Genomic DNA, 17,228 nt, shown 5'->3' with positions numbered 1-17,228 from the left:
AATATGTATATTAAATAGACTAAGATGAAATCATAAAATTAAGGATATTTAATTATATTGATCATCACTATTCACATGATTATGTAACATAATAAAATCCTTTAAATAAAGAGATTTCATTATAAGAAAGATCCCACTATATTTGCATGCTTGTTCATCACACCCTCTTTTAATGAATTTTCATAACTTGTTTACAATATGGTAGAGCCATCGATTTCGATTTTAACTTACTGCTAATTAAATATTTTTGCCATCGATTTCGATTTTAATTTACTGCTAATTAAATATTTTACCTTTCATCTTCGGTGTTATCGGTGTGAGTATATATTATCATGTCTTATTCAAAGCGTAATCTTCTCTACTAATAGGATTACTTAATTTATTAATTCAATTCTGCAGCTGTTGCTATTTGTTTTCTTTGAGTCGTCCCTTGCGTGGAAGTGATCAAATTATGTTATAATGTTAATTTTATATGGTAAGTTATGGCTGGAATATTTTGTTTATAAAATAATAGTGCTCACATCACATACGGCCACCAAGCTGGTTAAGAGTCGTTGAAACTTTTTCTTGGACATTCAAATAATTAATTCAAAGATTAATTTATAATTAAATTAGTTGGTGATTTTAATTTTTATGTGACGTTTGGTCCATTTTATGCTTCGGGTGAGTTGACAAGATGTATATAAAATATTAGCATTTGATCCTTTTGGTGTGAAGAAACGTTGTCCAGTAAATAATTAATGATTATTTAAATGGAATTGCTCTTTACATATCATTAAAAGAAGACGAAAAAAAATTATTGTTATTTTCCTGTTGCTAGAAACTAGATAAGCAATCAAATAACTTTTGCAGCAGGTGTCTTTTTTAAACTGTATAATATATTGTTTCAAAAGTTACGAGAAGAAGATTGCAAATGCTTATAATTAACGATCATTGAATCACCCTAAATTTTCTTTTCTTTGGGTCACGAGTCACAAATTGAGGATTTTTTCCTATTTTTTAGACTTCTTTCTAGATTTTTATCTTTTGTCTAGATGTTTGAATGGAGTGTTTTTTTTTTTTAATTTTGTTTATTTCAATCATTAAAATTTTATTCTATTTTAATATTTTTAATTTTACCCTTTTTGATAATTTCATTTGTCAGGTATTCAATAAAAACCTTGAACTTGTAAGACTGTTGTTTAATTTTATGAAATTTTCTGTCGAGAATTCCTGCGTTATCTTATTTTGCTTCCGAATAACGTCACACATGTACAGTAAGTAATTCATGCTCTGGTGAGAACTCAGTATTGTCAAGCATTCATGGTAAAGAACTTGAGAGATTTTTAAACGTCTCGAGTTGTATAGAAACTCTCTAGATCCAAAATACCAACTCTAGAACAAAGCAAGAACGTATATATGCTTGTGAATTTATTATTATCATCGAGTATCTAAAGGAGTTTTGAGTGCTCAAGTTGATTTTTCCTCTTCTTATGGGTGTTAAATAACACTCGATCAAGAGGAGCTCTATCCTTCGTCATCGAAGAACATAAATTTAAATCTAAATTTCTCTTGACCGTAGCTCAACAGACCGTGAGTGTATTTTGCGCCCGCAGTCACTTGAGCTCGACTAATAATAAAGATAACGAATAATTTTTTATTTAATTCATTTTTACTATTATTTGTATTGTTTAATTGCTTTTTAATTTAATTTGAAGAATTAACTTTGTGCACATGTTATACTGTTAGTTATGTAACAATTGATAGGAGAATTACAAAAATACTCCTCTTTTGTTGTTGAAATGGTGTTTTATACCGGCTCTCCGAATGTTAAGAAGGTAGAAGTCTAAAAGGGAAAAAATAATTAAACTTTAACCAATTTACCTTAAAAAGAATTTTAAAAAGGGTTAATTTCTACATACACTCATACATTTAGACAAATGTCAATGTACGTCCATAAGTTTAGACCTTATTAAATCACACCCAACAATTAAATTTTGTTCTTACCCGTACGAAGAGAAGCTCATAATGTCTAATTCCATCATTAAATTAAATCAAATTCATGTAAAAGAAAAAGGGTTACTTTCTGCTTATATCAGTAAGTTTTGAAAAATATCATTGCAAACACACCAATTTGAAAATGTGATGCAGTGAAAAATTGAAGTTTTAATATTTCATTGATGCTCGAGCATATTAAAATGACCTAAATTCAAGTTGATTTAAAAGAATACCATGAGTCAAGGGGGTTAAGACTCATCGATTCTGTAGAATGTCGAGAATTAATTAAATTTAAAAACCCAAATAAAGTTTTGAAAATTGAAAATATTATTAAACTCAAATCTGCCTTCCAAGATTATAAGAGAAGGTTATTTATAGTACTTGTAGTTATCCTAAACTATAAAGAAAAAACAAAACAAAGTCATAAACTACTAAGAAAAGAATAATAAATTTTAGACAATAAGGAAACTAATTTAAAAAGAATACAAATTCCTAATCTACATCATTCCCTCTAAGATAGAGAGAATTCGCCCTCGAATTAGGATTGTCATAGTATCTTCATCATGATCGCCTCTAAAAGGGATAAGATACATCACATTGAATATATTTGCAGTGCGGATATGATTAGGAAGCTTTAATTTGTAGACATTAGAATTTATCTTCTCTATAATCTCCAAAGGTTTGATTTTCCTTATTGAAAGCTTGTTGTACTTAACTTGTCTTTGGTTAGTATAGTCAAGACAAAATCATCTACTTGAAATTCTAAAGCTCGATACTTTATGTTTGCCCTAACTATTATAACCTTTAGTGGTCTCCTTTATAGACTTTTGTGTAATTGTATGAATTTTTTGTAGTTGCTCAATAAAGTTTTATGGCTTGCTACTTTTGCGAACTAAATTTGGAACTAGGGCTAAATTGGATTATATATGTAATCCACTTAAAAGAACTTAAAACGAGTAATACACTTAACAAAACAATTATAAGCAAACTCAACTTATTATAACTTTTGATCCCATGTCTTCAAGTTATTGCCAACTAGATTACGTAGGTTATTTCCTAAAGAGGAGTTGACAAGTTTAGTTTGACATATGCTTGTGGGTGATAAGTGCTTGACAACTTCAATTTGATCATATGTCTGTAGGTGATAAGTGTTTCTGAAATTAAGATAAATGATAGTCAACTTCTCTAATGTCCTCCAAAAATGGCTAAGAAACCATGTATCTCAATCTGATACAAAAGAACATGGTAAACCATGCAATCTATAGACTTTCTGCAATAAGAGAGAAGCTTATTTATTCTGCTAGTAATTATCCTAAAACATAAAGAAAAAGAAAAACAAAGTCCTAAACTATTAAATAAGAAAATTAATTTAAATAGGATAAGAATTCTTAATTTGCATCAGGATGTCATCAAATCAAACCTATTTTTCTGATTTTGCTGTTACCATTACATAATTTAAATGAAATATAAGTGTGAATTGATGACAGGTCAAACTAGCGGGTCAAAATTGAAACATTTCCGAAACCTATGGGCGTGGGTTGAAAAAAAATTGACAATCGTATTGCATAATATAAGCATATTACTTAAAGCGGTAAAATTGCTAAAAGATTAAGGATAATTTGGTCAGATCATATCAATTACAGACTAAAATTTTACATGCATAAAGTAAATGCTAAATATCACGGACACTTTGTAGATTTAGACATTGTCCCGAAAAATTAACGAAATAAAAAACACAAACAGAAACCTTCTTTCTACTTTCGAGTGATTTAGCGAGAAAAGCGTTGATCAATTGGGCAAATTTTTTGATACTTGCGGAAGAAATTTGAATACAGTTTGTGTAAATGGCTGATAATTTGTTTGAGGGGCTACCGCCTCCTTCTTCCGAGCCGCAAAATGAAGAACAACAACAATCAACCGCCAACAATAAGAAACGAGAAGCTTCACCGGTTCCGGCTCCGGCTCTCAAAAGCGCCCTCAAGAAGCCCAAAACTGACTCTGATGGTCAGTTTTAATATCTGGATCTTTGTTTAAATCTTGTTTTTTATCTGGGGTTTTTTGAAAATTTGCATTTATCTTATAATGTCTGTTGTTGTGAGTTTTGTGACTCTTGGAAGTTGAAAAAGATGAAAAAGAATGACAAAAAAGCTTTATTTAGGAAACAGGACACTCTTTGTTTACTTATATGCTTGTGCTTAATTTTGAAAGCATATGTAAGAGACCCACTTTACTTTTATTTGACGGCTAATGTTTAGCAATCTGCTACGTACTTATACTTGACAGCTATACTTGACAGTTAGTGATTTCATTTTACATCACAGTAGATCAAAAGCCACATCTCCTAAAAAAAACTTAATTGATTATTTATTGTATTATACTATTCAGTTTGGTTCAGGAATTTTAGGTTTTCATGATATTGAATTTGGCTTTTCTCTTGTTAAAATGTACCTTAAACTCAATTCACTGTTAGAATGACAGATGGAAATCCATTAGGTTTTGTTGCTTGGAAAACACATGTTTACAAGACCCAGAGAACAGAGATCTTTCTATAACTGAGTCTGATAACTGGACAACCTAGCCAAGTGTTTCTCATATTAAAGAGAAACTGTTTCTCATATTAATGACAGATGGAAATCCATTAGGTTTTGGATTTCTTTTCTTTATATGTTTCTTATTTATACATTGGTTTGCTTGTTTTTAACTTGGATTTGTGTTGCGCCAAGCTAAATATTCAATGCATTTCTCAGAAACTATGCCTCAAAAGTCCTTGAGGTTTAAAATGACAACAGATGCATCAGATGCACAAGTTATTGATGCCATGCAGAAGATAGCATCACATATTAAGAACCCTGCGAAATTTGGGAAGGCTTCAAAGCTTGCCATACAAATGATTCAGGCTGGAAGCGTGAAGCCAGGAACCAGTGGTCAGTTTTTTGCCATACTAGAGGCTGCCATGTCATCACCCACTTCATGCACGGATCCGTCAGTCAGAGCGGATTATCATGCATTGTTCACAGTGGCACAAGATGCAGCTGAAGTAAGATTATAGTTTTGTTTACTGTAAAAATTTTCATTTGGTAATAGAACAAAATATCTTGTTTGAGGGTTATCCTATCATATTGGTTTCTTGTAGTGCCTTAGTAAGAAGCAGAAGAACCAATTAAGTATATGGACATTTCAGGCAGTGGTAGCAAATGACTTGTTCACCGATGACAGCTTTGTGGTATGCACTTTACTTTTAGTTATTTTGTTGTCCTGCTTTCTAGATCGTGACTTGAATGATTTTCTATGTATTTCAGAGATGAGAAGCATTCTGTGTTATGCAACACGTTATAACATTTTCTGGTAAATTGATAGTGTTTCAGATTTCTTGATTTCAGACATGTGACTTGAAAATGCATATGTATGGATCTATCACTATCAGGTTGTGGAATACTTGAAATTTAGCTGTGATCTTTTAGAATATACGAAAATGGATTAAAGTATTAAAATTTGAGGTGCTTGGATAATTTTTTTGGGTATAAGTACCATTTCTGATTTATCATTACCGCAATCTGTTTATACCGATGCTTTGGTATCCTGGACCAGTTTTCAAAAACAGCGACAAGAATAAAAGAGGCAATATCTAGTCTTCCAGTTGCTACCAAGGATGATGATCTGGAGGAGGCTGCGGCCTTGAAAGATGAGGCAGAAAAAACTAATGAAGACAGTAAAAACAAACGGGACATGCCTCCAGCTGTGCAGGCTGAAGAAAATCACAAAGATGAGGCTGATCCATTTGGGCTCGATGCATTCATTCCAAAAAGAATAAGGAAAGATGATAGGACAAAGGGAAAGAAAGAGACAGGAGCGAAGATAAAAGAGGACGAGGAAGAGTATAAGAGATTTCTCAAGTCGCAGAGGGAAGCCTTAATTACTGGTTTAGAGATTGCAGCACATCGTTACAAAACCCCATGGTTAGTTCACTGTCTAAGATGGATGAAAAATCTGTCCCTCGTGTATATACTATTTGCTTAGACAACTACTGCGAATTTCGTACTATTGGGTTAGACAGCTACTGTGAATTTCATCTAAAGAGGCCAAAAATGATTTCTTTTCAGGTGCCAAACAGTGATAGACATCTTGGTGAAGCATGCTTTCGATAATGTAGCAAGATTCACTTCTCAACAAAGGGATGCCATTGCAAAACTTTGGGCTTCTATACGCGAACAGCAAAATCGTAGGAGGCAAGGGAAGTCAGTAACTGGGAAACTTGATGTGAATGCTTTTGAATTACTTCAGCAAAAATATGCTAATGAGAAAATTAGCATCCGTCGTGCTGTTGGAAGTGGGGGTGAACGTCGTGCACAACAGTGGCTTGGTTAATATAATTATTTTTCCCACATTTGTGTTACAGAATAGATGATAACCTGTTAAAAAAAAAAAAAGAATTGAAACTGTTTATTTGGCATCTGTTAATTCAAATGTGAAATACTTCGAACTCTAGAAATCTTTTGACTGATACCCTTCAGATGTAAAAGTTGCACATCATTGTTTTATCTTGTTTGGCTGCTAATGATACCGTAGTTGATATTCTGACCAATTTGTGTTTGCATGACGACTGAAGTTCCTCATGAGAATATTTCAAAGCCGTGAACATATAAATCGGTGAAACAGAAACTTGCGAAAAAAATAAGAAATTACAAGGGAGGTGGCTATTAAGTTCAATGTAATGCTATATTTATTTGGGACAAATCAATTGAAATGAACAGAAAATTTCTTACCGTACTTTCTCTATCCATACATTTACATTTAATGTACATTTTTCCAAAACACCTGTGAAATCGTCCTGAGATCAGATGTCTTTTAGGTAATCAAACTTTTGTGGTCACAGAAGACATGGAGGTTCGTCAAAATTTGAACTGGAGAGGCTGGTGATGTGGTATCTGACTGCAGATGTCTCTCTTCATGAACTTCATAGGACATCAGAAGTTTCAGGCATGTATTCAGCCTCTTTCAGTTTCTTGCTTATCTCAGCTAGCGTATCATTAACTCTTCCAATTTACCATACCTCCCCTTATAAACTTGAGTACTAAACCATTTACTTCGACTGAGCTGAAACCTGGTTCTTTTTTCACTCTTATTTCCTTCATAACCCTCCTTACTCTGGCAACGTCATTCCATCTGTTTGCCACTGCATATATGTTCGACATCAATATGTTATAACCACAGTTTTGAGGTTCTATCTCAAGTGTCTGCGTTGCCGCTATTTCTCCCATGCTAGGATTCTTATGAAGCTTGGATGCAGCAAGAAGAGCTCCCCATACAATCATGTTAGGCCTCAAGGGCATGCTTTTAATCATCTCATGAGCTTCATCAAGCAGTCCTGCTCGACCAAGAAGATCCACCATGCACCCGTAATGCTCAATCTTTGGAACCAAGCCAAATCCATGAACCATTTTATCAAAAACACTCTTCCCTTCTGTAACCAATCCAGCATGACTGCAAGCATTAAGAAGTCCGATAAATGTGATGTCATTAGGTTTAACACCAGATCTCTCCATATCTATAAAGAGTATCAGTGCTTCCTCACCACAACCATGCATTCCATATCCAGCCATCATGGCATTCCACATGCAGATGTCTCGATATATTGCTTCACTGAACAGCCTATAAGCCCCATTAACGTCTCCACACTTCGCATACATGTCCACCAGTGCAGTTTTCAGTATCACATCTACTTCAAGCCCTTGCTTTTCTATGTAAGTATGAAGCCACTTGCCCATTTCAAGGGCTCCAGCTTCTGTACAGAGTGAAAGAAGGCCAACCATTGTCAATTCATTTGGCCTCACTTTGCTCACCTTCATGTGAATAAAGAGTTCAAATGCCTTGTCAATGCAATGAGCTTGTGCATAAGCTGAAATCACGGCATTCCAAGTCGTAACATCTTTGCTTTTCATTCCATCGAATAGTGTTCTTGCACTTCTAATCTCCCTGCATTTTCCATACATATCGACCAAAGCATTAGCCATAGCCAAAGAAAACTCAAACCCATTTCTCAAAATGTAAGCATGTAACCACCTCCCTAATTGTAGACCCCCAACAAAACCACATTCTATAATCAAACTAAGAATTGTAATCTCACTTGGAAATACATTTTCTTCTATCATTTCAGCAAAAAGCCTAATCCCCTCATTGATCTCATTGCAACGAATGTATCCTGAAATCATAACAGTCCATGAAACGACACTGCTCTGATTCAATCTGTCAAAAAGCTGTTTCGCATATGCTAAATTTCCACACTTGGAATACATATCAATCAAAGCAGTAGCTATAGCAACTCCCAACTTCTCATCCTTGCAATTCCTTACAACACAAGCATGAATCGCTTTTCCTAATTCAACATCAGCAACATCTGTGAAGAGACTAACCATGCTAATCAGGGCAACTTCACTAGGCCTTACATTCATAAAATGCATCTCCCTCATAACTTCCAACGCTTCCTCCAGTAACCCACCCTTATGATAGCCTCTAATCATCGTACTCCAAGAAACAACATCTCTGTTAGGCATTTCATCAAACAAATAACGCGCTGACACTAAGCTCCCACACTCACTGTACATTTGGATCAATGCGTTTGATACATAAGCATCACCATCCAATCCATTCTTAATGGCAAAACCATGTATCTCTTTACCTAAACGGGTCATCAATACTTGGGCGCATGCTTTGAGTATTGTTGGTATGGTAAAGTTGTCAACTTCACTGCCATTTTTGCGCATAAAAGCATATATGTTAAGTGCACTACTGGGTTTGTTGTTTTTTATATAGGAAGTTACAAGTGAATTGTAACGTGTCAATGGGTTAATAATGTTTGTGTAGCTAAATTTGAAGTGGGTTTTGATTATATGGGCATGGCATTGTCTTGTTTGTTCAAGGTTGAGGAAACCGTTTTTAATTTTCATGCTTTAGCTTAATTTTAAAATACATTGTAGTTTGGGTGTTTGCTCATGTGAATTTGACCACTCGTTTAGAAAACAAAATCACCCTCACTTTTGCTTAACAACTAATTACACAATAACTGTGGATTGGGTATCCAAAGCCAGCTTCCATTGAGAATGTTTTTGGGTGGATACGAAATTGACGCGAGGTTTAATGAGATTTTATTGGAGTTTCCAAGATGCGAGGGGTAAGAGATAATGATAGAAAGTGATGGTGGGTTTATATGGAGTGAAAAATAGGTTCATTTTTTTGCATTTGTAAGCTTTGACAAATAAAATGGTGAAGGCAAACGGGTCTTCTTGTATGACGGCTATGAATATACCTCGAAAATCAACTCTAAAATTAAAGAAATCTGCTCTAAGTTAAAGGAAAAATTTATCCACAATATCACTAGTCGGAATTGAACTCTTCCCCTTAGAAAAAAAAGGGATGAAATTTATTCGCCTAATAGTTTGATTTATTAAAATTCTAATCGGCAACCTCAAATGTTAGTTTAATATTTCACAATTAGCACATAAGTTTGAATAAAAAGAAATATATAATGAAAACCACTCTTTGATTAAGTGGTGGATATGTTCTCACTTATTTTTTTATATTGAGGGTTAAATTTTTTTACTGCGTATATCAGATTTAGAGATAGAACTAGCTTGCCTGCTTTGGATAATCAGCATTAATATTTATTAAAAAAAGAAGAAAATTGGCACGTAACAAAGTTATTTGTTTAATCAAAATTAAGAAATAAAATTAAATAAACAGAAAATTATAAAAAACCCTAAACCCTAATGAGCTGCCCCATATATAAGTATTGCAGCTGAAACCCCTAACCACCCATCTCACTCCGAAGCGTCTCCAGGTCGAATTACAGCAAAAGGTATTTCATTTTTCCACGCTTTGATTTTATCCATTTGATTCAAGTATTTTTCAGTGCTTAACTGTATATGCGTATGGTGTTTGTGTTCAATGATCAATTTATGAAAAGCACATATCGAAGGCTTACAGGTGACTTAACCAAAGTCTGTGAGCTCAAAACCTGTGCAAGATTATCAAATCATCCTCTATAACAATACCCACATGCTATGTTTATAAACATTGCTTGAGGGTTTCTTATTGGATGATTTACATTTTCTGTACTGCTTCAGCTATGCATACTATATTCAGTAATTTTCTATTTTTGTTAAAATTCTGGAGGTTTTGTTTGTTTCATTGTATTTCACTAATGCAGATAAAGATTTTGCTTTGTAGCTGGTTTCAGTTTATAAAACGGACTAGCATTTGTTTACTTTAAAAGGAAAATCATTACTTTGATGTGTATAGAATACATGCATAATTGAGGAATTTAGTATTTTGCTTAAGATGAAATGTGAACCTTTTTTCTTTCTGGTTATTGAAATGTATGTATTCACGTGGATTACAGGCTTTTGATTGGATAGAAAAAATGACGAATCCAAGGGTTTTCTTTGACATTCTGATTGGAAAGATGAACAAGGGGCGAGTTGTGATGGAGCTATTTGCTGACGTCACCCCAAAAACTGCTGAAAACTTCCGTGCTCTCTGCACTGGTGAGAAAGGGATTGGAACGTCTGGGAAGCCACTACACTATAAGGGCTCGACATTTCACCGCATAATCCCTAACTTCATGTGTCAGGGGGGAGATTTCACTCGGGGAAATGGAACTGGAGGAGAATCGATATATGGGATGAAGTTTGCTGATGAGAACTTCAAGATGAAGCATACTGGGCCTGGAATTCTGTCAATGGCTAATGCTGGACCTAACACTAATGGTTCACAGTTTTTTATATGCACTCAGAAAACACCATGGCTTGATGGCAAACATGTTGTGTTTGGGAAAGTGGTAGACGGTTACAGTGTCATCAAGGATATGGAGAAGGTGGGTTCTGAGAGTGGGAGGACTTCGCAAACAGTTGTGATTGAAGACTGTGGTCAGCTAGCAGATAAATGAGAATGAGAAAGATATGGTGGGAACTATAGTGTGTGAGGTCAAGATGATGTTTGACATGTAAATTCAGCAATCCTGCAACTTATTAATTTTGTCATTGATGTTTAGTGTTTCTTAGGCTGAATAGAAGAAAAAGGTTGTTGCAGAGCTACTATTTGGTTCTTTGAAAACAGCATGCACTTATAAAGCAAAGTGGGATCGAACTTGTTATGAATCTACGACTAAATTGCTTTTGTTAGTTGCAAATGACTTGCTTAGCTTGTATGTTTGACTGAGCTTCTTATTGCTTCTACTATCTTAGGGATGGCAAATTCTCCATGGGTTTGGGACTCCATGATGTTCCATCCTAAATGAATAAATTTTGACGAGATTTTGGAGAATGAGAAAAAACAATCTCCAAATTCTTAATGAGGTGCTGTTTAGTTTTGTACTCCCACTCCACTCCAATCTCCATACATCTAATTATGTGTATTTTTCTAGTATTATTTATTTAAATATTTTATATTTTTACAATGGAAGAGGCCTCCGCACCATCACCCTGTCCCATTGTCATCCCTATACTATACCATCCAGAACAAAGGAAATTTGATTAGTTCGATAAACCAGTCAACAATTTGCCTTGAAATTGATGATTAGAAATGAATTTATGAATTCAAGATTATTGTGATTCTCTAGCCTGGCAATTAAAATTGAAACAGTGCTATGCTCTGCCTTGTTGCATACGATCGTATCAGAGTGTCATTCTCGAGACAAGTCTAATTTCTACTTTATGCTGATAGCATAACATGAGTTCAGATGAATATTTGTTCACTTTAACATGAATAATGCATATGGAGGTTGCATGAGCTAGAGGAACCTAGAGTTACATATACTTGTGGCGAAATCTTCTCTCTTCCGATAGTCTTTGGGCAAGCCTGCATGACACAATGCAAATGCATCACTATCAGCTTGTCATGGGAACAAACCACCAACTGCAATTTCACAAACCGAAAATTTGTGCTTACTCGCAAAGTGCATCTTCGTATGTGCCCCGCTCTTCCATTGGTTCATATAAACCAGTCTCCGAGTTCACAGCAGATACAGGTTTTTTCATCAGATCTTTCCCGATCTTCTCAAGGTTCTCCCGATTATCTTTCATTGAGTTGTCTGTAGAGGCTTCGGTATACTTCAAGCCATCGGTCTGGTTCCAAGTTTTAATTACACAGTCATCATTCACCAGTCTTATATTTCAGTTAATATAATAGCTTACTGATCAGGTATTGATACATAACGTTCGTACTATGCTTAGCCATCTCAAGGATTCTGAGGGACTCTAAAAAATGCTAATGTTGATCTGTTACCCAGTAGCTTAAGCTTTTGGGTAAAGTTCCTCAGTGTTTGCCATCACCCATATCCATAATTGAAACATTGATTATTAAGGAAAACATCAAATAATAGTGTGGTATTATCAGGTCCCATAAACCAACTAAAGAGTCCCCAACTATTTCCATCACCAACCTCCAGCTTTTAATCCCTTTTTGATGATCCTGTTCCGAGGAAGAAAACAAGAAACTTACTAAAATCGATGCTGTTTAAGCATGGAGAACCTTTATTTTGAGATATCTCCTTTTTTACATCACATATTGCCAGCACAGTCTGAAAAAATTGTTGAAGTAACTGAGATTGCCATCCTGTAGTGGTATAAATATTCCTCGGCATTAATAGAAGCACTTTTACGAACTGAAGCTTACAGGAATGTTTGCTGCAACACCATCAACCAGGTTGAACTTCTTGGTACCTGTTGATGCGTGCATTTCAAAATAATAGGGGGGCAAATAATATGGTGCTGCAGAAGTCCCAATGCAGTTATCTGATAACCAAGAAACCTTTGAAGCATTTCGTTTTGCCTGCAGACATGATCATTAGAAGAAAAAAGACTCCAAAATCGGATTTAGTATCCCTTGCAACTCAATGGTTTACTGATATCACAGGATCAGGAAGAAGTTACCTTTAAGGTTGAGAAACTGATTGGCTGCAGAAGCCTGATGTCAAAAGTGGGGATTATCACATCAGTTAAAGTCTGATGGAGAAATTTAACTACAAGCATTTCCATGATCTTGTTGTGCTGATAATCACCATCACATTGGGACAAAATGCTTCTTTTTCTACCCATTGTATGAAACCATCAACCGATTGATAAACTGGCCTTCCATAATTTCCCCACTTTGATTTCACCCCATTTGTTAGTGCATCATGCCAGCTCAAGCTTGCCTGTTGATGAGAAAGAAAAGTCAGTTGCTTACCCTTAAAGAAATTTTCATCCTTTTTCAAAGCTTATTCTTCCAAGATAAAAAATAAAATATTCATCCTCGTGGTAGCTATCTACATTTGAAGAAATTAGCTGCCTTGTTCAGGTTCCTCAGGAAAAATTTTTGGACTTTCTTGAAAATAAAACTCATTGATTACTTTTGCTGTAACAATTGGTCGATCGTTTTCATTTGGTGTTGCAAGCATAGCAGTCCCAAGGCCTCCAGATGAAATTAGTCCCCAAGATGAAATTCAAAGTAGCCAACATCCCTGCGTCTTCACCATCAAGCTTCTGTGCAACGAAAATTATGAGCTAATATTATAGCAGGAATATATATAAATATATATAGATCTCAATTGTCAGTTGAAATGTTTCAGTCAACATTCTTAGCTTTGGTCTCATATAAAGAGTTAAAGAAAGCATGAAAAGTTGAGCAACCAAACCTGTAGCTGGGATTCCCAGAAGGCTAGAATTGTCCCAGGAATTATGCCTCTAACTCCCCCACCATGTAGGCTTAGGATTGAAACAAGTTTTTCCATCTGATCAACTCATAATTAGATTCCCTTTAAAACTCAACCTTCATCAAATTTCTAAGAAACAAAACAAAGATTCTTGTAGATTATCCCAATCTAGTTAATCAGTTGACAGAATTGCAGATTTTGTACTTAATAATGCCTAGAAAAAAATTCATATATTATGATTGCAAAACATTAGCAAATGCCAGAAACACCTTCTGTTTGCCATGAATGACTAGAAATTGACAATTATAGATTTGCACTTATTCCAAACAGTCCTTTTTATTTCATATAAACAATGGAAATCCAAATACAGACATTACATTGACGATGTCAAAATGGTAGAAGGGAAGACCATTTTCCTAAGAAGAGAGAGATAAAGAGGCTGCCTTAGTGTTCATGTTTTAAATGTGTCCTCCAACTGTCTCTTTAGCGTTCATGTTTTAAATGTGTCCTCCAACTGTCGTACAATTTCTTTAAATACTGATTTTTTGCAGAGATTTGCATCGGCATGCACACACCACCTAGGTAAGTCCACCTTTACAACCTCAAACGAGTGAGTGATGAGTAAGCTGGAAGTCCGGCTGAAGCAAAGAAGTCAATGTAGGCTTTTACAGTGGTGCCCCTATACAAAGGAGGACTATCATCTGATAACAACTCCTCTATGGGGCTAAAAAGCTTCTCGGATGGCTCAAAATGTGTTGTGAAGAAGCATGCCACTGACAATCTAGGTCCAGCACAATTAGCCAGCACTTGGTGTTCGGCAGCCTTGAACTTGTCATTAGAGATAACCTGCCAAAAAACAAAAGTCAAAACCTTTAACAATTCCGTATGATAACATAATGACAGATATAGTATTGATTTTACAAAGCAGTCAGTTCATTTTCTTCATCTTCTACTCTTTTTCACAACCAGAATTACCACTAGACTCTCTATAGCTGCTGAGAGGTGCAATGTTTGAAAAGTTAACATCTTTATTATTTGCAGCTAAGAAAATAAGAAATTCTACTGAAAGAAACTAAGCAATATGAAACAATTTGGTGTGGTTGAGGCTACTGATTTAACCAACTTTCGAGGGTTCGTCATATCTTTGAACTTTTTAATTCTTCTGTTTCCCACTAATCAAATGATGGCTTAAAGGAAATCTAGGTATTCTAAATGTTCAAAAGTTTGGGACATCATTAAGGCAGTAGCAACTAAGAACATAAATGCAGTTAAGACTATTCACCAACCAATCCTTACATTAATTTAACTTTTTTTTGCCCTCAATGCCAAAAAATAATGAACTCTCTGCACTTTACACACCTGTAAGAGTTCCCCAACGTTGACTACTAGAGCTCCTTCCACCGGAGGAATATTAACCCAATGATTATCATGAAGAACTTGCAGACCACCAATTTGATTTTGCAGAAGGATAGTGAGAAAATCTGGATCACGGTGTTTGGTATGTCCAAGAGTCAGGTTTGGCTCAGGACAGGCCGGATAGTAGTGACAGTAAAAGACATGTCCATCAGCACAACCCATGTTCGTTAGGTGATTAGAGTTGAGGCCAAGTGCCTCCGAAAGTAACTTGAACAAATCCTGACCTAGTTTTGTAACATATTTCGAAAACTTCAACAGTATCTCTCTGCAGAGGAACAGACATATATTGTTGAAGTGCATCATTAAGCATAACAATTATAACACAGAATGCATACCTGCACGCCTCTGGATATTCTTCAGGAGGTGGAGGATTAGGTGCCATGAGACAAGACAAGGTGTCCCTCCAATTAGCAAATCTTGCCTTATATAAATCAAAATTACTATTGAACCTCACTTTCTTCATTTTGTCACGGGAGTAAAATTTTTCTTTCACATGGTTTGGTTGCTCATTGAATCTTTGTATGCTTTCGATAACCTCATCTGCAATATCTTGAGGAATGTCATGGTTCACAACCTGGAAGAATCCCCATGTGCTGGACGCAATGCCAATTTCTTTGACTATTTCACACCGAGCACCAACTTTATCAATGTCCCTGAGGTCTATAATTGGAACATTGAAGTGGGTGTGCCTTAGATCTGACTTCTCATTGCAAGTTTCCTCAGATGATGCAACAAAGAACTTGGGAACTGACTGTATACCAGAATCAACCAGACCTTTAACTCCAGCTTTTGTATCATCAAAGGTCTTCAACTCTTGTTCTTTGTCATAATCAAGTCCATTTCCTGTTGAAGCCATAATTTGCTGCAGACTGGAGGTCATTGTCTCTATGAATTGAAAGCAAAGAGCGAAGACACTCATATATAGAATTGTTCAAATGCTCTAGGATGGAGACATTGGTTAAAGATAATAAATAAATTAATCCTATAAAAAAATTAAAATTATATATTTCCTTTTGCCTTTAATTTATGCAGAGGTTCTCCACTAAGGGGTGGGGGGACAAAAAAGAGACAAATGGGATAAAGCAGGCTACTTTACAGTGAGGATGGCCTGTTGCAGAATTAATACAATTCTCTCATTAGAAACCCAAAATATCTATATTTTCTGCAATCATCTTGTCCTGAATTCTAAATGATAAACATTTGCTACAACTAGTGACAAACAGGCCCGAGACACTCACTAGAAATTGTGACACTTCCTGAAGTTAAGAAAATACTTACACAGACTATTTAGCCAAATAAGAAAATAGTCCCCCATTTTGCAGGTATGCTTGGGCTTCTTGCAGAAAGTGGGCAAAAGGAAAGCAAAGAATTCAAAGTACTTTCCGAATAACTATCAAGAGATTAAGAATATTATCGATAAAAATTCAACTATTCCCCTTGAATCCTCTACTGAAGGCATCGAAACAAAAGTTTGGTTATTTATTTAGTTCAATCGTAGGGCCGAGACGATCATTCATATAACACTAAAATTATATGAAAACAAGATAAAAAAAACTACGAGCTGAGGGGCATATTAAGATTTACAAAAAGTTGTTTTTGGGCTTACAATTTCGATTCATTGTCTACCTTTCGAGCATCTCTGAGTTCTCCCTCGACCAGAAAACCGACCGCTACGGGTGCTCAAGATCTAATTAACTCTAATCAAACCAATAGATACGATCTAAACCAATTTAGTTTTTATGGGACTGACTTTTTGGTTGGATTATATTGGTCTGTAAAATAAAAAAAATCATTGTTATTGGATTGGTTGATAGATTTGTTAGCTGCTGTTTAAAAGAGCGAATAGACGATTTTACTCTTTAAAGTTATCATTTGTATATGCTTAAAATTTTTTATTATAACTTATATATCCTTAAATTATTATTTATATCATATAAAAAAATTAAATTATTTTTTTAGGTTATCATATTTAAACGTCAATTAACGATTTAGTAGACGGCAGATACATTTTGTCAATTTAGAGTGGACGATTGATATACTATAAAGTGTTGTATTAAATTTAAGAGTAATGATACAGCCACAAACTCTTGTACAAACTTATTTTGTACAAACTGACGTGACATTAATTCATTGATTGAATGAAAATATA

At 35.0% G+C, this 17,228-nt stretch overlaps 4 protein-coding genes and 1 long non-coding RNA gene across 9 annotated transcripts; 2 read left to right on the top strand and 3 right to left on the bottom strand.

The window, feature by feature from the left end:
- Positions 1-3,694: 3,694 nt before the first annotated feature.
- On the top strand, positions 3,695-6,496 carry LOC18046818. The gene is made up of 5 exons (XM_006442654.2): positions 3,695-3,981; positions 4,725-5,014; positions 5,111-5,200; positions 5,566-5,933; positions 6,078-6,496. The coding sequence occupies exons 1-5, from the start codon at positions 3,822-3,824 to the stop codon at positions 6,340-6,342; spliced, it is 1,173 nt and encodes a 390-aa protein (XP_006442717.1). The 5' UTR covers positions 3,695-3,821; the 3' UTR covers positions 6,343-6,496.
- Positions 6,497-6,664: 168 nt separating this feature from the next.
- On the bottom strand, positions 6,665-8,931 carry LOC18046817 (pentatricopeptide repeat-containing protein At3g22690). The gene has a single exon (XM_024188326.1). It carries the CDS (start codon positions 8,919-8,921, stop codon positions 7,005-7,007), a length of 1,917 nt encoding a protein of 638 aa, XP_024044094.1. The 5' UTR covers positions 8,922-8,931; the 3' UTR covers positions 6,665-7,004.
- Positions 8,932-9,726: 795 nt separating this feature from the next.
- Positions 9,727-11,305, top strand: LOC18046816 (peptidyl-prolyl cis-trans isomerase CYP19-3). The gene is made up of 2 exons (XM_006442651.2): positions 9,727-9,829; positions 10,373-11,305. Exon 2 carries the CDS (start codon positions 10,394-10,396, stop codon positions 10,916-10,918), a length of 525 nt encoding a protein of 174 aa, XP_006442714.1. The 5' UTR covers positions 9,727-9,829; positions 10,373-10,393; the 3' UTR covers positions 10,919-11,305.
- A 995-nt stretch (positions 11,306-12,300) lies between these two features.
- On the bottom strand, positions 12,301-13,788 carry LOC18047898. The gene is made up of 3 exons (XR_002906625.1): positions 13,646-13,788; positions 12,903-13,493; positions 12,301-12,801 (listed from the first exon to the last, which is right to left on the bottom strand). It is a non-coding gene; the product is annotated as an uncharacterized LOC18047898 (long non-coding RNA).
- A 185-nt stretch (positions 13,789-13,973) lies between these two features.
- Positions 13,974-16,908, bottom strand: LOC18047897 (1-aminocyclopropane-1-carboxylate oxidase homolog 1). 5 transcript variants are annotated; one of them, XM_024189421.1, is made up of 4 exons: positions 16,358-16,908; positions 15,415-15,964; positions 15,023-15,344; positions 13,974-14,509 (listed from the first exon to the last, which is right to left on the bottom strand). In XM_024189421.1, exons 2-4 carry the CDS (start codon positions 15,957-15,959, stop codon positions 14,258-14,260), a joined length of 1,119 nt encoding a protein of 372 aa, XP_024045189.1. In that variant the 5' UTR covers positions 15,960-15,964; positions 16,358-16,908; the 3' UTR covers positions 13,974-14,257. The 5 variants fall into 5 exon arrangements, with proteins under 5 accessions (XP_024045189.1, XP_006442710.1, XP_006442711.1 ...); XM_006442647.2 differs by having other exon boundaries at positions 16,686-16,908; XM_006442648.2 differs by having other exon boundaries at positions 15,415-15,941; positions 16,686-16,908.
- Positions 16,909-17,228: the final 320 nt, after the last annotated feature.

The sequence above is a fragment of the Citrus clementina genome, unplaced genomic scaffold (assembly GCF_000493195.1).
Source record: "Citrus clementina cultivar Clemenules unplaced genomic scaffold, Citrus_clementina_v1.0 scaffold_3, whole genome shotgun sequence".
NCBI lineage: Eukaryota > Viridiplantae > Streptophyta > Magnoliopsida > Sapindales > Rutaceae > Citrus > Citrus x clementina.
This window is presented reverse-complemented; position numbering and strand designations above follow the sequence as displayed.